Source organism: Elephas maximus, chromosome 8 (assembly GCF_024166365.1).
Source record: "Elephas maximus indicus isolate mEleMax1 chromosome 8, mEleMax1 primary haplotype, whole genome shotgun sequence".
NCBI lineage: Eukaryota > Metazoa > Chordata > Mammalia > Proboscidea > Elephantidae > Elephas > Elephas maximus.
The window spans coordinates 20,642,770-20,670,544 of NC_064826.1; the positions used below are offsets into that span (position 1 = coordinate 20,642,770).

The 27,775-nt window shown below is 44.8% G+C and overlaps 2 protein-coding genes across 4 annotated transcripts in view; both read right to left on the reverse strand.

Moving 5' to 3' along the window:
• Window positions 1–2,037: 2,037 nt before the first annotated feature.
• SMKR1 (small lysine rich protein 1) lies at window positions 2,038–8,398 on the reverse strand. Its single transcript, XM_049893943.1, has 2 exons — window positions 8,338–8,398; window positions 2,038–2,673 (listed from the first exon to the last, which is right to left on the reverse strand). Exons 1-2 carry the CDS (start codon window positions 8,338–8,340, stop codon window positions 2,476–2,478), a joined length of 201 nt encoding a protein of 66 aa, XP_049749900.1. The 5' UTR covers window positions 8,341–8,398; the 3' UTR covers window positions 2,038–2,475.
• A 17,164-nt stretch (window positions 8,399–25,562) lies between these two features.
• STRIP2 (striatin interacting protein 2) overlaps window positions 25,563–27,775 on the reverse strand; it is a 41,875-nt gene continuing 39,662 nt past the window's right edge. For all 3 annotated transcript variants that reach the window (XM_049894107.1, XM_049894106.1, XM_049894108.1), the window contains one exon: window positions 25,563–27,585. In XM_049894107.1, coding sequence (XP_049750064.1) covers window positions 27,335–27,585 — 251 coding nt within the window. In that variant the 3' untranslated portion in view covers window positions 25,563–27,334. The remainder of the gene's footprint in view (window positions 27,586–27,775) is intronic.

Here is a 27,775-nt window from a genome sequence, read left to right on the forward strand (position 1 = left end):
ACCTGGTTAGGCAGCACCAACTAGAGCAGTGGTTCTCAAAGTCCGTGGTCCAGCAGCATCAACCTAACCTGGGAACTTGTTGGAAACGCAAGCTCCCGAGATCTACCCTCCTGGGGTGGGCCCAGCAACTGTGCCTTGACAAGTTGTCTGGGTGACCGTGATGCACGCTGCAGTTTGAGAGCCAGGGAACTAGTGAGTGAGTTCACAAACAAAAGCTGCTTGGATCCATCACAGCAGCCTCTAACAAAGAGGGAAGGTATTCCTTGTCGTAAAGCTGGTAGATGGAGAACAGAGGGAAGGCCCCCTTGCAGATAAAGAGGAACCTTCTAACTTCACTCAAGCAAGGCAACCAGCCAAGGGCTGACAGTGAATTTGCACTGATGGTACAGGTACAAATGCCATCCCGACGGACTGACACGGGCTATGAGCTACCTCACTTCTCTCGGACAAAGATTCATGCCATTTCCTTTTTTCTCTGATATTTATGAAATCCTGAGTCCTAGGCTTCAGTCTCCCTTAGCAAATGTCATGCACCTCTGAGATCTTCACAAGACAATCTGTGGCACAATTTTAATTCAATCTAGAATCCCCCTGGAAAGGTACTGCCTAAAGAGAATCGGCTTGGAGCCCAGAACTGTGACTGGAAACAGCAGTGCAGGTGGGGCGAGGGGGTGGCAGTGAGACACGCCAGGAAGGGGAGCAGGAGGCTGAGACTGAATGCTGAACAATTCAGGGATAGTGCTTATACTTAAACATGCCTTTCTTTGTACATTTCATATTTGCTTGTTATGGATTGAATTGAAACCACCAAAAAACCCACTGCTGTTAGTCAATTCTGACTCATAGTGACCCTACAGGACCCAGTAGAACTGCCCCATAGGGTTTCCAAGGAGCGGCAGGTGGATTCAAACTGCTGATCTTTTGGTTAGCAGCCAAGCTCTTAACCACTATGCCACCAGGGCTCCATGGATTGAATTGTGTTCCCCCAAAACATGTGTTGTGAATCCTAACCCCTATACCTGTAGTTATAGTCCTATTTGGGAATGGGTTTTCTTTGTTATGTTAATGGGGCAGTATTAGTGTAGGGTCTGTTTTAAGTCAATCTCTTTAGAGATATAAAAGAGCAGAGTAAGCAAGCAAGCGCAGAGGGGAAGATACATGCCACAGGATCACCAAGGAACCCAGGAACAGAAGCTGAAAAGAGACAAAGACCTTCCCCCAGAAGCAAGAGAGGCAAAGTGTCACCTCACAGGGCTAGGGAGACAACAGACTCTCTGCTGAATGCCATGGCGAGTTTCCTGCACTATAGTTCCATAACTCAGGGTCGGCCAGGTTTCAAAGAAAGCCTGCAGAAGGTGGGAAGCAATTAGAAGTGTAGAGAAAAAGGAGAAGAGTCAGATGATATCGAAAAGGAAGGGATGAGTGCCCATCTGCTCCCGTCTCCCTCCACCCAATCGTTGGGTGTTGTCAGCCACTCTTTTTTTTAAAGATGATAAATACCAGGTACTTTTTTTTCTAAAGAAAAGGTTTAGTAAAACATCACATCACACATCCAGGTACAAATAAAGCCAAATACCTGAATGTGCACCTGCAGTCAACGCTCATGACATTGGTGGCTTGAGGACTCTGGCGACAAGGGGTCACCAGTCAAGCCATCAACGCCATCATCTAGCTGGAGCTGGACATCTGAGAAAGGGTCAGGAAGGGGATTCTGTTGGGATGAGGCCAGTGGCCTTCATACAGCTTCTGCTTCAGGTTTTTTTTAACCAGCTTTAATGAGATACAAGTGACATACCCTATCATTCACCCATGGAAAGCATACAGTTCAATGATTTTTAGCAGAGTCACAGATATGTGTGCAACCAGGCCCACAGTCAATTTCAGCTGCATTTGATCATTCGTCTCTCTGCCCTGGCAAGGTTGGAGTACTAACGCCACCAGCGCCAGCATCTGCGGTTAATTCAAATCAGAGTCAGGCTGCCAAGAAAAAAATTACAGAAACAAAATAGTTTTTATTTTTTCTAAAAAAGACGGGGAAAGGAAACAGCACCCAAGGGAGGATGTTCATAAGTAAATCCTCTTTTTTATGGGAGTCTTCTCTAAATAACAAACCCCCTCGGGTAAAGGAAAACAACTCATGCAAATCAGAACTGCCTTTTGAGAGCAAGGTTTAATTCGGACCCAGAATTATAATAATACTTTGAAAGGACTACCAAATCCACCACACTGTATAGGAATGACTCGGACTTTTTCCCCCTTAATGTCTGAAAAACCGAAAGTGGCTAACCATACCTGGACTCAGCTGAGGAGGGAAACGCATTTCATTATCATTAACTACTACAGAAAAGCACCCTTGGCTTGCGTTTCAAGTTGTCTCCAGGGAAGTCCATTTTGCTGGCGATAGTTGGATGACCCTCTTTCTTCCTTCCCAAGTTTTGTTCTCTGTAATAGAGGTATCTCGTGAAATGCTATCACTTAAGTCTTATTTTTCCCCTTCTTCGTCTTGGGAGCCCCTGGCCAGCGGAAGCCCCGCATCTGCAGGCAGTCGGCAACGTTGTGTGCGATGTAGTAGAGGTTCAGCATCGCAGCCGGGCTGAGGATGTCCACCTCCGGCTTCTTTTGCTTCTTCCCGCCGGGCTTGCCCAGACCTTTTCCTTTCTTCCCTTTACCTGGCTTTTAAAAACAAGTATAAATACGGGGGGGGGGGGGGGAATTAGTTTTTATTTATAACCTTGACATAATTTTCAACATTTCCTATTGAACTTAAGAAAAAAAAAATTTTCCTAAAAAGAAAAAAAATTTAAAAAAACCCCCACAAGCATGGAATGGGAAGTGAAGTCACACACAATTCAATTCGGCACGTTTATGGTGACCCCGGATTAAAAAGGCCCAGCCTACTGCCATGTGCAGGCCTTGTCTGTATTCTGATTTGAACGAATAGTAAAAAAGGCATTTTTCAGGCAATGAGAGACATTTTATACCACGGAACTATTATTGCTAGGTCTAGCAGTGGCATTGGGTGAGGGAGGAAACGTTCCCACATTTCAGAGGTGCACTCTGGAATCTGGGGGGATGAAACAACAGAAGGCCTGAGATTTGCTTTAAAATACTGCAGTTTCCTCCTCCCCTCAAAAAGTAAAAGAAAGGATACATGAAGCAAATGTGGCAAAATCTCGGTCATTTCTGGATCTAAGAAATGGATCTCTGGGGCCTCCTTTTACTCTTCTATTTTTATGCATGTTTGGAAATTTTCGTAATAAAATTAGAAAACAAACGAGATAACCAGGAGGCAAACATGTATTCCAGCACTCGTTATACAGTGGTCTCTGCCTCATTAAGCTGTCGTGGGAATTAAGCACTTAGCACAGTGTCTAACTTGAACTTGAGGCACTCAGCACAGTGTTTCAAACAGAGTGAGCCCTCGACAAATGACTACTGCCATCACCTTTGCCATCGCTTTTATCACCTCAAATCCTTACAACTGTATTTCAAGGAGGGGAACATTATTCCTGTCTTACAAATGGGAAAGGAGAAGCTCAGCAAGGTTACAGTGCAAACGAATGGCCACCAGGCTTGGTCTTCCCACGACTGCGCTGTGAGGTCCTTGTCCTCTGGGACACATGAATGGTCTATCCTATCTGGAAAAAGCTATTTCCAAAGTTATGCTGTTGTGTGCGGTGAAGCTGATTCCAACTCATAGCAACCCTATATGAGAGTAGAACTGCCCCAAAGGGTTTCCTAGGCTGAAATCTATGAGAGCAGATCACCAGGTCTTTTCTCCCATGGAGCAGCTGACTGGTTCGAACCACGGACCTTTTGATTAGCAGCCAAGCTAACCATTGTGCCACCAGAGCTCCTTAAAGTTTTACCAAAGCTGCACAGAGTTAGTGGCTGAGCCTCTCTAGGCCCTCTTACCCCCCATACAGAAAGCAGCAAAGGGAAGCTTTTAACTTAACAAGTGTCTCTTTTAGGCAAGAAGGAGGAGAGAAATATAGAAATTAACAAGGAAGCTGCAAGGGCTAAATATTTGTATCAAATACATGTCCTGTTCATAGCATTTCATTTACAAAACGTTCCAAGCTAAACAAAGAGAACATAGTTAATGTTAACAACACTAAAATATATGTTTTGCTAAGTGAAATGGAGCACGTTCCTAGCTACAGAACCCAGGAATGTAGATGAGAAGTATCCTGCAACATGGTGGCCTGGTTTCTGTGAGAAAATCCAAGCGAAAAGAAACAATGTGAAGCCCAGATGACAACCGCACTCTCCTGATGAAACAATCCCCTTTGAGGAAAAGCAAGGCCCACGCAGTGGAATGTGGATTTTGCCATAAGCTCTTAAAGACTGGCTTTCTTTATGACTTTATACTTTTCTGCATGTAAACCAGACTTGATTTGCCTGGAATAACTAACGAAATGTGTGTGTGTGTATGTATGTGTGTTTGTTAATCTCTAAAATGGCTTGAGAACTAAAATTCCCATAAGATAGTAGTCTGATGTTTTTATTGAAAGTTCTCATCTTTTTGTAGAAATTGACAATCTGATTCTCAAATTCACATGGAAATGCAAAGGCTATAAGGTAAAGGTTTGACGTTTTTATTCAAAGTACTCGCTTTTTGTAGAAGATTCTAAAATTTATATGGAAATGGAAAAGACTGAAAAAGAACAAAATGGGGGTGCTAATGCTATCTTATTTCAAGGGTTATTATAAAGCTACTGTAATCAAGACAGGAGGTATTGGTGTCAAGACAGACAAACAGATCAATGGAAAAGAATAAAGAGTCTAAAAATACATCCACCTAAACCTGAACAACTGATTTTCAACAAAGGTACAATTCAAAAGACGCAATTCAGTGGAGGGAAGGAACAACTCCGAAGTCCACCAGCAGGAGGATGGATAAACGAACTGTGGTATGGCTGCACAATCGAATGCCACTTTACAATAAAAAGGAATTACTGATACACACCACATGGATGAATTTCATATCATGGTGAGTGAAAGAAGCCAGACCAAAAACAGAATACATATTGTATGATTCCATGCATGTAAAATTCTAGACATTGCAAACTAATCTGTCAGGACAGAGAGCAAATCAGTGGTTGCCTGGGGGTGGGAGTGGGGCAGGGAGGTACCAGAGGGAAGAAGTTATCACAGAGGAGCACAAGGAAACTTCCGGGGACAATGGACATGCTTATTATCTTGATTGGGGTGATGGTTTCCTAAGTGCATACCTGTCAAACTTACCAAATTGTACACTTTAAATATGTGCAGTTTACTGTATATTAGTTATATTTCAATTAATCTATAAGATGCTATTATAAGGAAATGAATTTTTTTTTTTTTTTTCTGAGCCAACTCATTCCTAGGATTGGCTCTTGGCTCTCTCTGGCTTCAGAACACACGCACTGCCGTCAAGCTGATTCCAACTCATAGTGACCCTATAGGAAAGAGGAGAAGTGCCCCACAGGATTTCCGAGGCTGTAACCTTTACAGAAGCAGACTGCCACGTTTTTCTCACGTGGAGCAGCTGGTGGGTTTGAACTGCCGACCTTCTGGTAGTTAGCAGCTGAGCACTTAACCACTGTGCCAAATAGTATAAAGTGCTTAGGGTAGAGATAGAAAGTAGCGCTGCTGGGGGATGGGTGTTGGGAACCCTGGGAAAGTTCTATGAATCAGAATTTTACTCTATGGCAGTGGGTTTGGTTTTTTTGTTTGTTTATATGTTGGTTGTTTCCCTAACCAGTCGTTTTGTCTGAGTTTACCACCAAATTCCTAGGGCACAGAACAATGTCTGAAGGTCCCTGAGTGGCAAAAATGGTTGGTGCTCATCTCCTAATCTAAAGGTTGGCAGTCTGAGCACCTTCAGTGCTGCCACGAATGAAAGGCCGTGTGATCTGCTTCCACAAAGAGTGTTGTTGTGTGCTGCCAAGGCCATTCCGACTCACAGTGACCCTATAGGACAGAATAGAATTGCCCCATAGGGTTCCCTAGGCTGTAATCTTTATGGCAGCAGACAGACAGGTCTTTTCTCCCATGGAGCGGCTGGTGGGTTCAAACCACCGACCTTTCTATTAGCAGCTGACTGCTTAACAATTGCACCACCAGGGCCCCTCCATAAAGATTACAGCCAAGAAAGCCCTGTGGACTCTGTAACACATGGAGTTGTCACAAGATGGAATCGACTCAACAGCAATGTGTTTGGTTTTTTGGTTTTAGTACAATGTGTGGCACATTATAGGGATTAATAAATATTTGCTGAATGAATGAATAAATCATAACTCAGATGCAGTGTAGGAACAGGATTTAGAAGGAAAATGTGGGTTTCTGCTTTTCTGAATGTGAGGTTCCTTCCTTCATTCAGCAAATATTGACCAAATACCTGCCTTGCACCTGCCCTGTGTTAGGTGGATTTGGGTTACTGCCCTCATGCTTACTGTCAGCAAGGGAGAAAACAGCCTAATCACAGGCACACACAACACAATCACCAACTGTGCAGTGAGTCCAGGGGTACATGGCATTATGGCAGCACAGGATGGGTGAGGGCTGACCTAGTCTGGATCATGGAACAAGAGTTCCTGAAGAGTGACCTATGAGCTGAGAGAGCGGGAATTCCCAGGCAGAGCAAACAGCCAGTATGAAGGCTCTGAAGGTGGAGGTAACATGCGGAGTCAGAACAACAAAAAAGTCAACGTGGCTGGTCCATAGGCAACCACGTGGGGGAGTAAGAGGTGAGGCCAGAAAGGTAGGGAGGTGCAGCTCTGGTCTACAGGCCTTGTAGGCTGTGGAAAGTGTTTGACCTTTATCCAAGCAGTGGTGGGAAGCTATTCATTTAAACAGCTTTTTTAAACCATTCTGCTTCAGTCCCCCAGGCCCTGAAAGGAAATGGCAACATTAACCATGCAAGGTAACCCAGGAATGATTCTCAATTCACATCAAAAGATTATTTAGTACTTTTACATGCAATGAATCGTAAGGAACACAGAGATTTACCCATCGCATTTCTATCCAACAGTATAATGGAGGCAAGTACAGCTTTCCAAGGTGAATAAGCAAACCACCAAAAGTGAGGGTCAAAGGGCTATGGGTGCTTAGGAGCAACACGGAGGCTGGAGGTAGGCCCAGAATAGGTTTCACGGAGGTGACCTTTCAGCTGGGTCTTAAAGAAAATGAGAAAATCAATAGCCTGAGATGGGCAGGTGCAAGAGGCTTCCAGAAGAATGTGGGCGGGGGTGTGGTTTCTTTTAAAGCAGAGAAGATGGTGTGGTAGATAAAGCTCAAGAGGTTTTGGTCGCTTTACCAAGGGTTCTGAGCACCAAGCTCAAGCAGAGAAGTACTTAGCTCAGCAGAGAGTGGTGCTTCCCCCAGGACTTGGGCAGGGTTACAAGGTCCCAGCCATTCCGGAATGATCAAACTGGCAGGAAAGGAGGCCAAAAGAGACTGAGAGCCCCTCGACACAGGCTGCTTCCAGAATTCAAGCAGCTGCTACGGAAGGCCTGACTTGAAGAGTGGACCAGGATTGAGGATCAAGAAGAGTTTAAGGCCAAGAGAATGAAAGTGCCATTAGCAAATGAAGAGCAACTAACGGTTAAAGGAAACTCAGTTTGAAAAGGCAGAAAGTTGGAAATGGAGGTTTGAAGTCTCACAGAGAAGTGTGGCTAAAGGTGGAGCTCTGTGAGCCCATGACTTGGAGATGAGATGGAAGCAAGGGTGTAGCACGCTTTTCTGGGCATAAAATGCAAGAATGCCCTGCACAATAGTTTCCCTCCAACAGCCTTTTCTCACAAGGGGCTGAGAGGTCGGATCTCTTTCTACAGGCGCAGTCCCTGTGGTGGCACCAGGGCTTAGTTTCCACTTTAAACCTGCAGTGAAGAATCCTGCACAGGGACCCAGGGCCAGTCGCTGTTGGCCGGTACGGGTGCCCTGGGGTCCAGGCCACATTATGAGCCTCTCTTTATTTCGCACCATAAAGCAGCCTCTGGGCGTGAAAGTTGCTCAACAAAAGCAAAAAAAACTGAAACCAAGCAATTAACAAAAAGCGGGCTCGGCCGGATTCCGCTCTGCTTTCCCCTCCGGCAGGCACAGACCAGTCCCTGGAGGGGAGCTATCTGACTGACCAAGTGCCTTCAGACCCCGGGGAAGGCCCCTCCCTCCTAATCTTTACATCAAGTCTCCAGATCATTGTTGGACGCGACACAAAATGAGCGAAGATGAAGGTGCCAATCACGTTGGCTGGGTAACGCATTTCAGTCAAACCATGCCTCTGGAAGGCCGAGCTGCACCACGTTAGTTTAGGGAGAACCTCAGAATTTCTTATGTTTAAGGAAAACGTGTTACCATGGTAACTCTTCTCTCAGTGGAACAGGTGCGCGTGGCATCGGCCCCCAATCCTGTGATATGGAAAGAGGCCCGAGTTCTGCACATCAGCGAGGGCCGGCGCCCCTGCGCCCGCCCCCGCGCGGCCCCGGCCTCCTCCGCCGCCCCCGGCCGCGAACCGTCGGCCCCCAGAGGCCGCGCCGCGCTCCGCCGAGCCCGCGTCCGCCGAGCCTGTGCTGCGGCGCTCCGGGGCCCGCTCCCGCGGCGCCCAACGGTGGAGAAGATGCTCACAGGGACCTGGAGGGCTCGGGAGGCAGCCAGCCGAAGAGCAGCCTCAGCGCGACTCGCGGCCGACCGCGAGGCCTCCAGTCCCCGCGCCGCCGGGCATGGGCACCGCCGCCCCTCTGCCAGGCGCGGGCTGGCGACTCGCGCGGTGCCGACGCGCGGCGGCTGCGGGGCCGCGCGCACAAACGCCGGGCGCGCGCGCCACGGGGCGGGGCGGCGCAGTGTTCACCTGTTGCCATGGCACCGGCGCGCGCCTCGCGGCCGTTGGGCCGACCCCCGCGCGCCCAGAGCGCGCCTCCGCTCCCGCGGGGGCCTTCGCTCCAGCACCCGCCCGACCCTTCTGGAGGCGCCCAGGTGGCGGGGCCATTTCAGCGGGCGCTTGGCGGCGCTGGCTGCGAGCGTCCGAGACCCCGGCTTCGCGCTGCAGCGTTTGGCTTTCGCGGCCGGACGGGGCCGAAGGGCTGGGCGCAGGGGCCGTCCTTCCACTTCGGCGTGTGTAGTCCGGTCCTGGAGTAGGCGGGCCGCTCGCTTGTTGACCCTCCTTGGAGAAATGTCAGAGCCGCTTTTGGAAGACGGGAATAAGGCCTCTGAGGGTTGAAGTGGGAATAACACGGGAAGATGTTTGTAGAAGAGCCCGGTACAGGCTCCGAGAGAGTAGGGGCCTGAACAAAAGTTTGTTCTTAATGCCCCGCGTGGGAGTGGGCAAGAAAGGATCTAGTAGGTGGGCAGTTGCGCTTCCTTTGAGTTCATCCAGACAGCCATCTCCCGTCCCGCAGGCAAGAGTGCAGTTTGAAGACATGCTCGATCTTTACTCCTCTCATTCCTTTTTATTAACATGTGCCTGACACTCTTCTAAAATCAAAACCCGCTGCCATCCCTTTGGTTCCGACTCATAGAGACCCTATAGGACAGAGTACAACTGCCCCATAGGGTTTCCAAGGCTGTAATCTTCACGGGAGCGGATTGGCACATCTTTCTCATGCGAGCAGCTGGTGGGTTCCCACCAGCAACGTCTTCACTTCGCAGCTTAGCATTTAACCACTGCGCCGCTAGGGCTCCCTTACACTCTTGTAAAAAAAGAAGAGGTCCTGGGAATTCAGCCCTAAATGGGACAAAGTCCTTGTTCTTAAGATTTTTGGGGGGGGGGGATAGTAAAAATAGTTATAGCTTACACGGTGTATTACATTGGGTGCATTACACTGAGTGATGCGACTGGGAACTCTTTTAGACTGATAGAGGAAGGCCTTCCTGAGGAGGTGACGTTTAAACTGAGATCTGGATGACAAGGAGGAGTCAACTATGCAAAGATCAGGGAGCAGGACAGGAAGCATCTGTGGAAGACCCTAGGCAGGAACAAGGTGGGCTCACTGGAAGCCAGTGAGGCAGCAGGAAGAGACAGGACCAGGAAGCAGGGGCAGTGTCTTAGTCATCTGTTGTTGTTAGGTGTCCTGGAGTCGGTTCCACTCACAGCGACCCTGTGCACAACAGAATGAAACACTACCTGGTCCTGAGCCATCCTTACAATCATTGTTATGCTTGAGCTCATTGTTGTAGCCACTGTGTCAATCCACCTCGTTAAGGGTCTTCCTCTTTTCCGCTGACCCTGTACTCTGCCAAGCAGGATGTCCTTCTCCAGGGACTCGTCCCTCCTGACAGCATGTCCAAAGTATGTAAGACGCAGTCTCGCCACCCTTGCTTCTAAGGAGCATTCTGGTTGTACTTCTTCTGAGACAGATTTGTTCATTCTTTTGGCAGTCCATGGTATATTCAATATTCTTTGCTAACACCACAATTCAAAGGCGTCAACTCTTAGTCATCTAGTGCTGTTATAACAGAAATCCCACAAGTGAATGATTTTAACAAAGAGAAATTTATTCTCTCACAGTCTAGTAGGCTAGAAGTCCAAATTCAGGGTGTCAGTTCCAGGGTTCTCTGTTGGCTCTGAAGGAAGGTGCTTGACATCAATCTTCCCCTGGTCGAGGAGCTTCTCCGTGCAGGAACCTCAGGTCCAAAGGATGCATGCTGCCCCTGACACTGCTTTCTTGGTGGTTTCGAGGTCCTCCACTCTCTGCTCACTTTCCTCTCTTTTAATCTCTTGTAAGATAAAAGGTGAGGCAGGCCACACCCCAGGGAAATTCCCTTTACATTGGATAAGGGATGCAACCTGAGCAAGGGTGTTACATCCTACACTAATCCTTAACGTAATCTAATCTTGCCTCATTAACCATAGGCAAAAATTAGGATTTACAACACATAGGAAAGTCACATCAGATGACAAAATGGTGGACAATCACACAATACTGGGAGTCGTGGCCTAGCCAAATTGATATACATATTTTTAGGGGACACAATTCAATCTATGACAGGTGGGGTCCTGAAAAGAGTGGACAAAAATGAAGTGTTTGCCTTCTCTTGACTGAAGAATCGGCTTCCAAAAGGGAGTATTCATGTACCAAGTTCTCATACATACATTTTCCCTGATCCTTGATCAACAGAAAAAATGCAAGGTTCTAAGTACTTTTGATTTGTCTGGTAGTTTTTACATGAGGTTATATGCCCTTGATAAGGTGCAGTGATTAAAGGGATCGACTGCTAACTAAAAGCTTGGCAGTTTGAAACCACCAGCAGCTACACAGGAGAAAGATGTGGCAGTAGGCTTCTATAGAGATTTATAGCCTTGGAAACCATATGGGGTCCTAGGAGTCAGAATTGACTCGATGGCAGTGGGTCTTGTTTTTTGTTTTAATAATTTTTTATTGTGCTTTAAGTGAAAGTTTACAAATCAAGTCAGTCTCTCACATAAAAACTTATATACACCTTGCTACATACTCCCAATTACTCTCCCCCTAATGAGACAGCCCGCTCTCTCCCTCCATTCTCTCTTTTCGCCAGCTTCTAACCCCCTCCACCCTCTCATCTCCCCTCCAGGCAGGAGATGCCAACATAGTCTCAAGTGTCCACCTGATCCAAGAAGCTCACTCACCAACATCCCTCTCCAACCCATTGTCCAGTCCAATCCATGTCTGAAGAGTTGGCTTCAGGAATGGTTCAGCGGTGGGTTTTATATGCCCTTGATAAAGCAAATTCTCCTGCCCTCTGCCTACGCTTCCTCCTCTGCTGGCCTGTCTTAATCCCTGCATGGGGGCAGCCTACTCTTTCTGCTTACACTCCTCTGGGTCATCTTACCTCCCAGGTTTATGCTTATCTGGATCACTCTCAAATCTGTTCCAGCCCTGCTCTTCCTTCGCTCCAGATCAGAGGTCCAGAGCCCTGTTGAAAGTTTTAAAATCCAGGTGTTTTGAAAGCAGACCAGTGGTGGGGGGGGGGGGGCATATGAAATTGCAAAGAGTTAAGAGGAAAATTTGGGGGTGATCTTGACTGTGGCGGTAGTTACACAGGTGGAAGGTTAGCTGCATAATTTGTGGGGCTCAGTGCAGAATGAAAATATGGGGAAGCAGGAAAAAAAGTCATTAAAGGCACCAAAATACAATTTTTTGTTTTTTTACTTTCTCCTGCAGTCTTTCTCAAGCTATCATGCTGTTTTTTTGTTTGTTTTTTTTGCCAAGACCCAGGATATCATGCTGCTTTTATTTGCTGTTTAATATTGCCTTCCCTCAGGCATAAGGTCCCTTGGTGGCACAAATGGTTTGCGCTTATCTACTAACTTAAAAGTTGGTGGTTTGAATCCACCCAGCAGCGCTTCGGAAGAAAGTCTTGTGGATCTGCTTCTGTAGTGATTACAGCCAAGAAAACTGTATGGAGCAGCTCTACTCTTTAACACATGGGGGTGCCATGAGTCCGAATCAACTTGATGGAAACAGCTTCCCTCAGGCACATGCCTGTATTGGTTTCCTAGTGCCACCATAACAAAGTACCACAAACCGGATGGCTTATAAGAACAGAAATATCTTACGATTCTACAAGCTAGTGGCCCAAATTCAGGGTGTCGTCAGGGCCATGTTCTCCCTCAGTTTCTGTTAGCCCCAGGAGTCCTTTAGTGTACAGCTGCAGCAAAACTCCATTGCCCCATGGAAGTCTTCCTTCTGTGTTATCTCCATGTCTCTTCTCCTTTAGGACACCACTCCGATTGGATCAGGTCCCGCCCTACTCCAGAATGATCTCATGTTGACTGAGAACATCTTCAAAGTCCATTTCCAAACAGGGTTATGGTCATAGGTACCAATGTTTAGGACTTCAACATATCTTTTGGGGGGACACAATTCAATCCATAACACTCCACTACCCGGGTAGCTCCTTGAGGCAGTTTTACTGATGTCTCACTCGTTTTCAGAAACTTTCAATGACTATTTCCTACAAAGCTAAGAACTCCTTGGTATGGTATTGATGGCTTTTCAAAACCTTGCCTCCATCTGCTCTTCTAGCTATACTTACTCTCACTAGCCCTGCCATACTCCTCTGTCTCTGGAATTTGTTTCACTCTGATACCTCCCAGCCTCTGCTTACATAGTCCCCTTTACATGAATACCTACTCTTCCTTTGCCTATCAAAGGCCTATTCAACCTTCAAGGCCCAGCCCGAACAGTACCACTTCTGTGTTATTAATTTTACTAGCAATGCTTTATGCCCATTAAACTTAATCTGGGCCTCCAGCACTGCACTTATCTATATCATAATTAGATATATGTTTACTGTCTACTCAAGTGAGTTTCTTGAGGGCAGCAACCTCTTTTGACTCACTGTTGTACAACACAGTGGTAATTATAGATATTAATGGAGTAACTTTCATGATTCAGTGGGAAGTATTATCCCCTTCATTCTGCCAAGCTCAGTGACATCTTGATTCTCTTTGACCTCTGAGCCTAACTAAGTTAATGTTGCTACCCTCCCCTCTTTCTTTTAAGTCTCCTCATTTGTTTCTGAGCCATGTACCAGGCTCTTTGCTAATCCCTAACCTCAGATGAAGTCATCCTCAACCTCATCTTCACATCTACCTTCCTCCTGCTGCAATCTTAGTGTGGGCTGACCTCCAAGTCCAGGCCACCCAGTCCTCCAGCCTTCTCCCTTAGTGGCTCCTCTAATAATGCCTGTGACTGCCTCTCTTGGGATGACAGTCTCTATCATGAAAAATGGCTTCCATCTGAGCTCCAGTCTCCCAGCCCCCATTATTGCCTGGACTTAGAGCACCTCGCCTTGTGTTAGTCGCTCCTAGTTTCCGCCAAGTGGCACCATTGCCCTTCCAGGCTTGAGCCTTTGTCATCTCTGACTCATCTCTCTCCATCTCTAATGGTGAGCCCATCGCCAAGGCCCATGCATCCTTTGAAAGTTCTCCTGGGGGTGGATCCCTCCCTTGACATCCTCACAGTTTTAGACGAGGACTTCTTTTCAATACTGTAAATAATAGTTACCTTTGACAGAGTGCTGACATCAGGCACTTTGCCGAGCATTTTACACACACCCTGGCATTATCACTGCACCACAGCCAGTGAGCTAGGCCCCATTTTCTCCACTTGGTACTGAGAGTAAGTAAGTTGCCCAGGTCACTCAGGCAGAGTCAAAGCCCACTCTGTCTATCTGCCTGTCTATCCAGCCTCTGCTGCTAACCACTAAATTTATTTAAGGTGGCCTGGACTTGAGGCCAGAAGGTTAGGTTCAGGTCTTGGCCTCACTACCTAGTAGCTGTGCAGTTTGGGGCAAATCGCCGAGCCTCAGTTTCTCCCCTTGGGTTGATAAGATAGAATGGATGGGACAGTACTATGTAAATTGAGGAATTTTGTGAATTTAAAGTGTTTCCCAGAAGCCTTGCTCTAAAAGACACTATGCTCAAGAAAGCATGGCGGACGGGGGACACAAAATCAATGGTCTAGTGACAGAACAACTTTAACAGCAGTACCATTTTCCACTAACCAAATGAATCTTCAGCCTTTGGACTGGAGGAAGCATTAGCTTTGACCTGTGTGAAGATGAGGAGGGATGCTGAGGTGGGTGGCCGAAAAGCAGACTCTGACAGTTACACTGTTAGAACTGAAGGAGAAGGTTGCTTACTATATATGCATTTTTCTTAAATGCCAGTGTACCAGCCACTTAATGCTTGGGTCCTAACCTAGACCTGCTAATTCCATGAGAACTGAACCAAAACCAAAACGTTGCCATCGAGTCAATTCCGACTCATAGTGACCCTATAGGACAGAGTAGAACTGCCCCCATAGGGTTTCCAAGGAGCGGCTGGTGGATTCAAACTGCCGACCTTTTGGTTAGCAGCCAAGCTCTTAACCACTGGACCACCAGCGCTCCAAGAACTGAACAATCTTGTGTAAACTGGGAAAAGATGCTGAATTAGATAACTATTAAACCTTGCATTGGAATAAAAAAATCAAACCCACTGCCTTCAAGCCGATTCTGACTCATAGCGATCCTGTAGGACAGAGTAGAATTGCCCCATAGGGTTTCCAAGGCTGTAATCTTTACGGAAGCAGACTGCCACGTCTTTCTCCCTCAGAGAGGCTGATGGATTCAAACTGCTGACCTTTTGGTTAGCAGGCAAATGCTTTAACCACTCCGCTACCGGGGCTCCTTCACATGGGAATAGCACTAGTTAATTTTATCTGTTTATGAATACACTTCCTTATGTCTTCTTTATAAATAGTAATGCTAACTGTGCTGTTCTTAAAAAAAAAAAAAAAAAATTACCAGAATTGAAGCCTGTGTTCTAAGAATATCCAAACTTAGAATATTCCGTCACTATTTTTCTTAGAAGTTATATTTTAAAATTCCTATTTCCTCTTGTCTACCCTGGGGGTGGGGAAGGGGATCAACCTGCTTCCCCTCCTTTCCCTCCTTTTCTCCCTTCTCTCTGTCTTTTCTTTTTATTTTATTAAGTACAATAGCATAGCACTGTGCTCACTTCATCTATAGCCGCTATTTTAATAGCCCTAACATTGAAAAAAAAAATTTTTTTTAACATTGAAGATGAACTTTTAGAAAATATAAATTGTTGTTTGTAGACAAAGTCTTCTACCCAGCAGCTAGGTCCCAGTGGTGAGAAGCCTGGGGTAGAGGAGGACCAGTCGGGGCCGACTGAGGAGAGGAATTATCTAGAGCAGGGGTCAGCAAACTCTTTCTGTAAAGGGTCAGATAGGCTTTGCAGACCATACAGTCTCTGTTGCCACTACTCCGCTGATGTAGCGTGAAAGCAGCCAGAGACAGTATCAAACGAATGTCGCTGCGTTCCAATAAAACTTTATTTATGGAAACTGAAATTTGAATTTGATGAAATTTTTATGTGTCATAAAACACTACTATCCTTGGATTTTCCCCCCAATTATTTAAAAATGTAAAAACCATTCTTAGCTCATGGGCTGTATAAAAACAAGTGTTGGGCCATATTTGGCCCATGGACTGCAGTTTGCTGACCCCTGATCTAGATAACTGAAATGCTATTTATTATTCTTGCTTTTTTTTTTTTTAATTGTGCTTTAGATGGAAGTTTACAGAGCAAATTAGTTCCTCATTAAACAGTGAATACACATATTGTTTTGTGACATCGATTGCCAACTCCACGATGTGTCAACATTCTCCCATTCTTGATCTTGGGTTCCCCATTTCCATTCGTCCAGCTTTCCTGTCCCGTTCTGCCTTCTTGTCCTTGACCCTGGGCTGGTGTGCCCATTTAGTCTCAGATACGTGGTTGAACTATGTGTGTTATTGCTTGTTTTATAGGCCTGTCTAATCTTTGGCTGAAGGGTGAACCTCAGGAGTGACTTCACTACTGAGTTAAAAGGGTGTTTGGGAGCCATACTCTTGGGGTTTCTCCAGTCTCTGCCAGACGAGTAAGTCTGGTCTTTTTGTGTGTGTGTTTGTGAATTTGAATTTTGTCGTACATTTTTGTCCAGCTCTGCCCAGAACCGTCTATTGTGATCCCTGTCAAAGCCATTGGTGGTGGTAGCCAGGCACCATTTAGTTGTGCTGGACTCAGTCTGGTAGAGGCTGAGTTGTGGTCCATTAGTCCTTTGGACTAATCTTTCCCTTGTGTCTTTGTTTTTTTTTCATTCTCTCTTGCTCTAGATGAGGTAGGACCAGTAGACATATCTTAGATAGCCACTCACAAGCTTTTAAGACTGCAAATGCTACTCACTAAAGTAGGGTGTAGAATGTTTTCTTTATAAACTATGTTACGCCAGTTTGAGCTAGATGCCTCCTGAGACCGTGGTCCCCAGCCCTCAGCCCAGTAACTTGGTCCCTCAGGGAGCCTGGAAGTGTCTGTGAAGCTTCTATGACTTTGCCTTGGTCAAATTGTCCTCACTTCCCCAGAATTGTGTACTGTCTTACTCTTCACCAAAGTTACCACTTATCTATTGTCTAGTTAGTGTTTTTCCTTCCCCTCCCCCCCCTCCCCTCCCTCACAACCGTCAAAGATTGCTTCTTTCTGTGTTAAACCTTTTCATGAGTTTTTATAGTAGTGGTCTCATATAGTATTTATCCTTTTGTGATTGGCTTATTTCACTCAGCATGATGCCCCTCAGATTCATCCATGTTATGAAATGTTTCCCAGATTTATCATTGTTCTTTATTGTTTTGTAGTATTCCATTGTGTGTATGTACCATAGTTTGTTTATCCATTTAGCTGTTGATGGGCATGTCATGGATTGAATTGTGTCCCCCCAAAATATGTGTCAACTTGGTTAGGCCAGGAGTCCCAGTATTGTGTGGTTGTCCTCCATTTTGTGATTATAATTTTATGTTAAAGAGGATTAGGGTGGGATTGTAACACCCTTACTAAGGTCACATCCTGGATTCAATATAAAGGGGGTTTCCCTGGAGTGTGGCCTGCACCACCTTTTATCTTACAAGAGATAAAAGGAAAAGGAAGCAAGCAGAGAGCAGGGACCTTATACCACCATGAAAGGAGCACCAGGAGCAGAGCGTGTTCTTTGGACCTGGGGTTCCTGTGTGGAGAAACTCCTAGTCCAGGAGAAGATTGATGAGAAGGACCTTCCTGCAGAGCTGACAGAGAGAGAACGCCTTCCCCTGGAGCTGGTGCCCTAAATTCAAACTTCTAGCCTACTAGACTTCTCTCTGTTAAAGCCATCCGCTTGTGGTATTTCTGTTATAGCAGCACTAGATGGCTAAGACAGGGCACTTAGGTTGTTTCTACCTTTTTGCTATTGCGAATAACGCTGCAATGACATGGGTGTGCATATGCCTATTTGTGTGACGGCTCTTATTTCTCTAGCATATGTTCCTAGGAGTGGGATTGCTGAATCATATGGTATTTCTATTTCTAGCTTTTTAAAGAAGTGCCATATCGTTTTCCAAAATGGTTGAACTATTTTGCGTTCCCACCGTTGCTGGGTATTTTTTGGGAGGGAGGGGAGTAAGATGGGAAATAATAGTCAATAATTGGACATGCATATTTAGCAAATATTAATCTAAGCACTATACACATATTGACTCAATCTTCACAGCTCTAGAAAGTAAGTAGTATTATCCCCGTTTTACAGATGGGGAACCTAAGGCATAGAGGGATGAAATAACTTGTCACATATCACACAGTGAATAGAGGCAGAGCCTGGATATAAATTTATGTCGTCAGTGTTCAACATCCTCTTTCTGAACCAGTACTCTGTACGCCTTTCTGGGTAGAATGCTCTTGTTTCTTGTGGCAAAGACACCTTTTCATAAGAGTCCATACAGAAGTTCTCTGCCTTGCCAGCTCTATTAAGCATTTGAACAAAAAGTTACAGAATGTTCAAAGCAGATTTTATAGTTGGAGGCAAGGGGACAGATGGCGCTATCTTATTTAGTGAGGAAGTCACTGTCACTGAAGGTGTTTGTGCAGGGGGGGATGACTTTTGTTCTCTTTCAGTTCCATAGAAAGATTTGGGTTATTTTCTTTTCTATAAGATAAAAGTTTAAAATCCTCGCTTTTTGAAGTTTGAATCTGGCTAATTACTAAAGGAAGGAGCCATGATGGCACAATGGTTAAGTGCACAACTGCTAACTGAAAGGTTGGCAATTTGAACCCACCAGCAGTTCCATGGGCGAAAAGACTCGGTGATCTGCTCCCATGAAGATTACAGCTTAGGAAACCCTCTGGGGCAGTTCTACTCTGTCCTGTAGGGTCGCTCTGAGTCGGATGGACTGTATGGCACACAACACCAGTTACTAAGGGAACAAATAGCCTGAACACCTTCCCTATAGCACACTCAGGCACAATCTTATTACATTTTCATGGTCTAGGAGTCTGATTGATCAGAAGAACCACTGGTAGGAAACTGTATTTCAGCCTGCTTTGACCTACTGCTATAGGAACTGAGTGGATCTCCTTTAACCCTGCCACCACTACCCATACACGCATGCGCACATACACGTACGCATACCATTCTTCCAATCCATAGCCTTTCTTAGCAGCAAACTATTTGAAGACAGTGTTAGGGTCTTCAAATAGAATTAGAATTAGAGTCATATAGTTGTGTAAGAGAATGTATTAATATGGAAAGACTTCCAAGATAAATGATTGAAGCAAGTATAGAACACAGTGTTTCATAGTCCCAGTTGTGTTAAAAAAAAAAAAATTTGGTGGGAAGGAGATGGGTGAGAATTATCATGAGAATTTTCTGAAATAATGATTATTTTTTGGAAGTGAGCTAAGGATCTGGAGTGGGAGGAGGTTACGTTTTACATTGTGTATGCCTGTATTATTTGAATATTTTGCACACATTTCCTAATAAAAGTACCAGTGAATACATAAATGTATTCTTCAGTGTGACACCTGCTTCCTCATGTCATATCCCCTACCCAAACCCAAAAATCTTTTTTTACTTGAATCTCCTTTGACTACATCTATAGCTACAAGCATTTTGCAAATAAATATACCAAAACCAATTGCCATCAAGTCAATTCTGACTCACGGTGACCCTGTAAGACAGAGTAGAACTGCCCTATAGGGCTTCCAAGGCTAAAATATGGAAGCAGACTGCCACATCTTTCTGTCGCGAAGTGGCTAGTGGGTTCGAACCTTCGATCTTTCAGTTGGCATCTGACTGCTTAACCACTGTGTCACCAGGACAAATAAAAATAACTGCAGATATTCACTGAGAAGTCTGAGTCAGGCAAGCTGATTATTTATAGCAGTAGGTTTGGCTTCTCCTGGGACTTGCTTTACACCTCTAATAATGATGGAAAGGAAGAGTAAATCAATGTTACTATTTGTTAGGTGTTTGATGAGCGTTATTGGGTGTAGTGGGTTGAATGGTGGCCCCCAAAAGATATGACCATGTCCTATTACTTTATATGGCAAAAGAGTGAATATTACCTTAAGATGCAAAAGACGCAATTAAGTTAAGGATCTCGAGGAGCTTATCCAGGATTCTTTGAGTGGGAGAAGATAGAGATGAGGAAGCAATGTGACCATGGAGGCAGAGATTGGCATGATGTGTCCCCAAACCCAGGAACTTCTAAAGCCACCAGAAACTGGAAGCAGCAAGGAACAGATTCTCTCCTAGAGCCTTCGGAGAGAGCACGGCCCTGCTGACACCTTGATACCAGACTTCCTGTCTCCAGAACTGTGAGAGAATAAATTCCTGTTTTAAGTCACCCAGTAACTTAAGAAGTAAGAAGGTGCAACTAATAGTTAAAGGTAGGTTTTTGGATTCCATAAATGTATTCATGTCTCTTTTGGCCCAAATAATACCAAAAGTTGATTGTATTAAGGTAGTTAATTCCTTTTTTTAAATTGTACACTAGGCGAAAATTTACAAAGCAACTTTGATTCCCTTTTAATAGTTTGTACATGAAGTGTTTCATGGCATTGGTTTCACTCCTTACATTCATATGTATAGATTTTAAAAGAGCACAATGCTCAAGGCGGACATTCCTTACTAGCCAGGTGCTGCTTGGAAACTCTATGGGGCAGTTCTACTCTGTCCTATAGGGTCGCTATGAGTCGGAATAGATTCGACGGCACTCGGGTAAGCTAAACTATTGTTTGGTTTTAAGAAAACTTCAAGGGATATTTTTGGTTTAAGGTTTAAGGATTATCTCAGGGCAACAGTTTCGGGGGTTCATCCAGCTTCCAGGGCTCTAGCAAGTCTGAATTCCATGAGAATTTGCAGTTCCGTTCTGCATTTTCTCCTTTTTGATCAGGATTCTTCTATAGAATCTTTGATCAAAATGTTCAGTAATGGTAGCCGGGCACCATCCAGTTCTGGTCTCATGGAAAAGGAGGCAGTTGTTCATGAAGGCAATTAGCCACACATTCCATTTCCTTCTACTCTTCCTGATTGTTCTTCCTTTGTTGCTTCAGGAGAATGGAGACCAATTGTGTGCCTTGGATGGCCACGTACAAGCTTTTAAGACCCCCAGACATTACCCACCAAACTAGGAGGTAGAACAGAAGCACTAAACACATTATTAGGCCAATTAACTGGGATGTCCCTTGAAACCATGACCCTAAACCTCCAAATCAAGAAGTCAAATCCATGAGGTGCTTGGTTGACATAAGTAGCTTTAGCAGCTCAGTTATATTCTTAATCCCAGCTGGCTTTATTTTAAATATGGGCCATCTCAAGAGGGATTAGCAGAAAGATTAGCAAACCCACCATAACTTCTTGGGGAGAAACAGACACCAGCAAAATACTTGTCTATAGGATTGTCTCTATATAACAATGATTATTTTTGTCTTGGTAGATATATCACAACCCATTCCAGAATTACATCAATCAGAGTCTGGTCAGGAAAAGAGAAGGCAGTCAATGGCCTGGGTATAAAAGGCTACTTTGGAAGTTAGGTGGAAGAGCTGGGAGAATTAAGGACAAGGAAAGTCAGGAGAGCCACAACTGATCTCAGCATAAAGCACTGAAATAGGTGGTTCTTAAGTGTTCGCTGGAAGCTGCTGAACTCAAGAATTGCTAAGAAAATCCCAACACCCATCTCAAGAGCTCATAGGGACACTGCTGACTCACCTATCCCCATGCACCTGGTTACAACTGCCTCCAGAGAATGACGGCTCCTTCTGTTCATCTTCCAGACCTTGTGAGTTACTTCTGTGGGTGAACTCTACCCTGGAACCATTCAGGGAAGAAGATTCTGGGAAATGTAGTTCCAGGCTTCTCTTCCACAATGCAGAAACCTCAGACAATATTGTGTAACTGTGGTAGATATTACACTTGTTTCTAATTATACACTCCCTCCCCTGCAAGATAATATATGCTTGCCTCCCCGTAGGTGTGTAAACTTCCCTGTCCAATGTCAGACTTGTCCATGAGACTTGCTTCAGCCAAATAAATGTGGGGTGTTGTGAATTACACCACATCTGAGCAAAAGCTGTAAATTTGTGCATATGATTTGGTGTCTTGCTGCTTGTTCTTCACTATGAGAACAAATAAGGGTTACTCCACCAACCAGTCTAAAGCCTAGAGCTCAGATAAGACACGTGGAACAGAGCAGAGCCCCAGGCAATGCACAGGTCCACGAGTGAGAAAATGTTTGTTGCTGTAAGCCACTGAAATTTTAGCGTTGTTTGTTACCAGAGAAAAAGTGTTTACTACCGAAGTTGGTACCAACAGTGGGGCGTTACCATAACAAAACGCTTGTCTTAGTTATCTAGTGCTATGACAAAAATACCACAAGTGGATGGTTTTAATAAACAGCAATATATTCTCTCACAGTTTAGGAGGCTAGAGGTCTGAACTCAGGATGCCAGCTCCTAGGGAAGGCTTTCTCTCTCTGTCAGCTCTGGGAAAGGTCCTTGTCATCAATCTTCCCTGATTGAGGAGCTTCTCAGCACAGGGACCCCGGGCCTAAAGGATGCACTATTCTCCTGGCTATTTCTTGGTGGTATGAAGGCCCCACATCTCTCTGCTCGCTTCTCTCTTTTATGTCTCATAAGAGATTGGCTTAAGACATAACCTAATTGTGTAGATTGAGTCCTGTCTCATTAACATAACTGCCTATAATCCTGTTTCATGAACATCATAGAGGTAGGATTTAAAACACATAGGAAAATCACATCAGATGACAAAATGGTGGACAACCACACGATATGGGGAATCATGGCCTAGCTAAGTTCACACACATTTTGGGGGGACACAATTCAATCCATAACAACCCTGTAATATGTGGTATTGGTTTCAGGGCCAGTGCCTACTGAGAGAACTCACAGGAGGCTGGAAACTTGGCAGCCCATACTATGCAGTTGCAAAATATTTTGGTAAAATTGCTGCCTGTGATAACTTGGAAGGCAGAAAATGCACTTAATACAAGTATAGCTTGGGGTGAAAAGGGCTTAAGACAGAACGTTGGCAGGATGAATTAGTTACCATTAGTGGTAGCTGCATTTGATGAGATACTACAAGAAAAAGGTGACTCAGAAAAGAACTGGCCTGTTTTCATGCAAGGATAGTAGGGAAAAGAGAGTCCAGAAATTTCAGGACTTACAAGGTTGAAAGATGTTAACTGTTTATATCCAGTCGTGAGAGAGAACATTTTTAAAGACCCTGTGTTAAAGACCAAATCAACAGTGAGGCACTCAGGACTTTAAGATCTCTGATTGGATTACACGCCCCTTGTGATGGTTAAGATTGTGCGTCAAATTGACTGGGCCATGATTCTCAGTGTTCTGGCAGTTGTACGTTGTGATCACTTCCCTGTTGAGATCTGATACTTGATCACCCCCATGATGGGATCAGCTGTGAGTCAGTACCCATGGGAGCGGGGCCTGTGGTGGTTCACAGCCCCCCGCCCCCACACACGCCCCAGCCTTCATCTCTCTGCCCTCTGCCACCTAGCTCTTCCTTCTCTGCTTGCCGGGCCTTTTGCTTGTTCCTGGATCCTACTGCTGGCTTCTGTTTGTCTGACCTCTGGTTCTTGGGACTTGAGCTAGCAGCTTACTGGTGGGCTTGCCGGCCGATCTTGGAATTTGTGGATCTTCACAGCCTGTGAAACGCAGCCCTATTCTCTGCCTGCTGATCTTGGTTTCACCAGCCTGCGGCTACATGAATCAGGAGAAGCCTGTGAACAACAGTCCTGCTCTCTGGCCTCCTGATCTTGGGTTCACGGTCGCCTGTGCCTACATGAATCAGAAGTCTTTTTCGTGAATCATGGACTTGGGATGCTGCAGCCTCTACAACCACGTGAGCCATTTCCTTGATATAAATCTCTCTTTATATATATTTATACACTTTACTAGTTTTGCTTCTTTAGAGAACCCAGCCTAAAATACCCCTTAATAATTTTTTTTTCATTTGGACAAAATGGCTCATGGAAAAGAGCCTAAAGAATGGTCCCCCAGAGCCCGATAAACTCAAAGCACCCGAAACTAAGTTGAGAGGTGTGTATCAGAAAGAGTTGTGGTTGTGGCTATTGCAAATGGAGTTGACCGGAAACTGCTAAATTGCAGTTCAATTAAAAGACAATTCTCTTTTTCAAAATACAAAATAACTCTTGGGCCCCCAATATTCCTTAAGCAGCAAGCAAACCTTGCTCAGCCACTGAGGACATTCCCCAGTGCCCTCTTCAGATGTGACCAGGGAGAATATAAGAAGAGGAAGGCCCCCACCCCCCACCTCCCCAACCCCCAGAGTGTAACAATGAAGGGGCAGGGAGCTACTTCTAGGGAACAGACCCAAGGAACATTCCTGTCCCCAGGGTAACAGGACATCAAAACATTTGCCCAGTGGGATTACAGAATTGCTATGGACCCGTGATTGGTATGTACCTTCCATTTTTTCCCTTTTGGAGGAGGACTGTTTATTTAGGCTATCATCTTCCTGTTCCATCATTGTGTGGTGGTGGTGGGGGTTGTGGTCAGATAATTTCTTGTTGTTTTTACATTCCCAAGTCTCAAGATCAAAAGGGACTGCATCAGACCTGATGTTGACCATGAGATCCTGGACTTTAGGTCTTATGTCATGACTGGTGAAGACTTTTGAAGTGACTTCCTTGAGGAGATGTATTTTGCATATAGGATAGGAGCAGATATTCATTCATGACCAGGAGGGCAGTCCTGTTCCCAGTTCACTTTTTCTACTGTAAGAGTATTATATATCCTCGCACTTGCCATCCTGCAGGTACACTGCACTTCTCTGGCCCAGTGTTAGGTTTGTCCACATGAGTTGCTTTTGTTTGATGGAACATGAGCAATTTTGATTCAGCCACATCCAAGCAGATGCTTTAACTGTGCTTGCATGGTTTTGGTGTGGCCTCTTGCTACTGCCCCTCACTATGAGAACAGTATGTCCCATACGGTCTATTCCATCAGCCTAGTGCCAGAATGAGAGGACTTATGGAGGACAGCCAAGCTACCAAGCCAAGCTGAGCTGGCAGAACCACAGCTGAGCCCAGGCCCATGGGCAAGAAATAAACGTTTATTGTAAGTCACTGAGATTTTGGAGTTGTTTGTATCAGTTTACTTCCAGGAAATAATCGGGACTAATACTAGATTTTGTATATTCACTCTCTTTAATTATAGCCTTCCTTCTTGTATCTAACATGTCTTTAAGACTGTCTAAAGAAGTTAAAGACCAAGTTACTAACTCCAGGTCATTTTCCTTTTTATTAAAGTGCTTCAGCAGATGAACAATGTTACCAACAATCAATGCAAACTTTACTGAAATATTCACAAATAAAAATTCTCAACTTTATAATAAATCACTCAAATAATGTCCTTTTTTTTATGAAGTAATAGTAACCACCATTGGAGGGTGGATTACTTGAATTTATCCTAACCACACACATGGGTTCTCAAATTGGGAAATTCAACCCGGTTACCTTAGCATCTGGGGCTGGCCGTCAATACCTGACTGCTAGTCCCTTGGTGCCTCAGTTTCTCCATCTGCACTGAGAATTAATCTTCCCTTAGAGAAGAGTTATAAACAGTCAAGTATGAAATGTTAAAGCTTAGCATACTTCTGTGACTCAGAAAGCAATCATGTGCATATCTTTGAAAAACCCAAATTTAGTTTACATTAAAAAAAAAAAACCTTTGATTATAAATCATAAGGGCAACTTATTTGTTCTTGACACACATTAAATACTACATGGCTTTAAAAGAAACAAACTGCTGATTGCTCTCACCTTGGAAATTACCTTTTCATTCAAATCACATTAAAGTCATACTAGTCGGACCCTAGCTTAATAACATTCATGGATGATACGCTCAGTAAATGATTTTGACTGCAATGAGGACTGCTGTCCTACTCAGGTAAAATTTACAAATTATTTTAAGAAGTTGTTTACATAATTATGTTCTTCATGACCTTTCCATTAAAACAGGAATTCTGCTACCCTCAAGCACAAAGAAGCAAATCTAAGGTTTCCTTATTAGAGTTTTGGTATACTTCCTCAGACATTGTAACTCCATCATGACTTCAAGTGACACTGGTTGGCAAGGGACAGCAGAGTAAATAAGCCAATTTTGACTAGACCTCCTGCACAGTTAAAGTGGCCTAGTGCCATCAGAGAAAATTTCAGTAGTGTCTATGTTGGGGAGTGCATTTAAAGGAAAAAGGTTGAAAACACAGATGACATAATTGTGCAGGCAGAAGAGAAAGAAAACCATCCCGACTGAATCAGAGACTTTGCTAAAAGCCTTGTTTCTATTAAGAAGTATGTGGTTCTACTGTAATAAGAGAGACGCTTAGAGCTTGGTACATCAACCCTTCTATTTTTCAAGAAATGTGCAATACTTTTAGGTAGAAATGGTATTGCTAAATCTCCACATGACACTTTGAAACTGCTAGCAGTAAAAAGAGAAAAAAAAATCATTAATCAACATTGGAGAAGAAAAATGGTAAGCTGGGATGCCCTTGCTGTTCTATTCAATTAAAAAATAAATCGATCATGGGCACAAATGGACACAACCATTTCAATAAATAAAGCCTCCTATAGTTAACTTGTCATTTGAAAAATGAATTGGATGAACAGGATAATTTTCTGCAGTGTACTCAGCCGTTTTAAGACTGAAGTTGTTTCAGAAACACGAAACACCCCTAGAGAAGGCCCCACTGTTACCTGTTGGTTGTGGTCTTTAAGATGGCATAGGACTCCATGCCGTAGGGAGAGTGCACAGGGAAATCATTTCACATGGAACACAGGTCACTTTGGGAATGAAGAAAACGCACTCCACACAACATGCCTTTCTATCACATGCAGTATTTAGGGACTGGTAAATCATCGCCCTTCCCAAAGGAGGTACAGGTGCTCTAAGATCTTCTCAGAGCTGATGAATTTAGGAAGAGGTGAGTGTGTATTCAGGATATCTTTCTCAAAATTTAAAACACAGAATTCCCAGTTGGTTTTGCCAAACCTCTGCAAAGTCCTAGGAATTCAGGTTGAGCCAGAAGAAAGCTTTCTCCCTATTTTATGACCTTTACCTGTCAGTCCCTGTGATGGACGCCAAGGGTCAAATGCCATAATGAACCTCCTCTCACTCTTGGGACCAGCAAAGGCCTAGTTCTAGGCAAGAGTAAAGCAGGGAGAGGCACCACCAGAGGGTTACCCAGGACTGATCCACCAATTTCCAAGACAACTGGGCACCCAGCTGACACAGGGCAGGTTACCAATTTGTTGTGACACAGGATCCCAGCCTAGCATCACCTCCAGGCCCAAGAGCCCCCAGACTGGCCCTGAACTACACTGGAGGTCCTTGGGCTGGGCCAGATCTTCCCTTGACAAGCACTCCTAGAGGTGGAAACCAAGTCTGAATGGGCAGGGTAGGCAGAGCACCATTTATTGGGGCCAACCCCCACCTCTCAGATCTTTGTTGACAGGAGCCCAGTCAGTGACTTTGAAGCAGCTCCTCCCAGCAGATGGGCTGTGAAAACACCTCTCTCTCTAGCCAGAGCTCATACGAATAGTGGAAATCCTCAGGCAGATCCAGCCTCTGGCCCAGAACACTCTGCAAGCAGTTATCCACAGGTGAAAACTCAGAGTCCTGGGGTCTGTCGTACCGGCGGCTGTTAAAGGCCTCGATATTGGCCCTCAACGTGCATTCTTCTGCTTGGAAGTCCCATGGCCTGGCATCGATGTCTGTGTCGGGAAGAGAGGGAGAAAAAGTGCGTATAACGCAGGACACTGCCACCCTGACCACAGAATATGGTCCATGGGACTCCAACAATGGCACTGCTCTGAATTCCTTTTCATATAAAGAGCAAAGTACAAAGTATAGCATACAGCATGCTGCCACTCAGGTTTAAAAACATCCATACATGCCCATAAA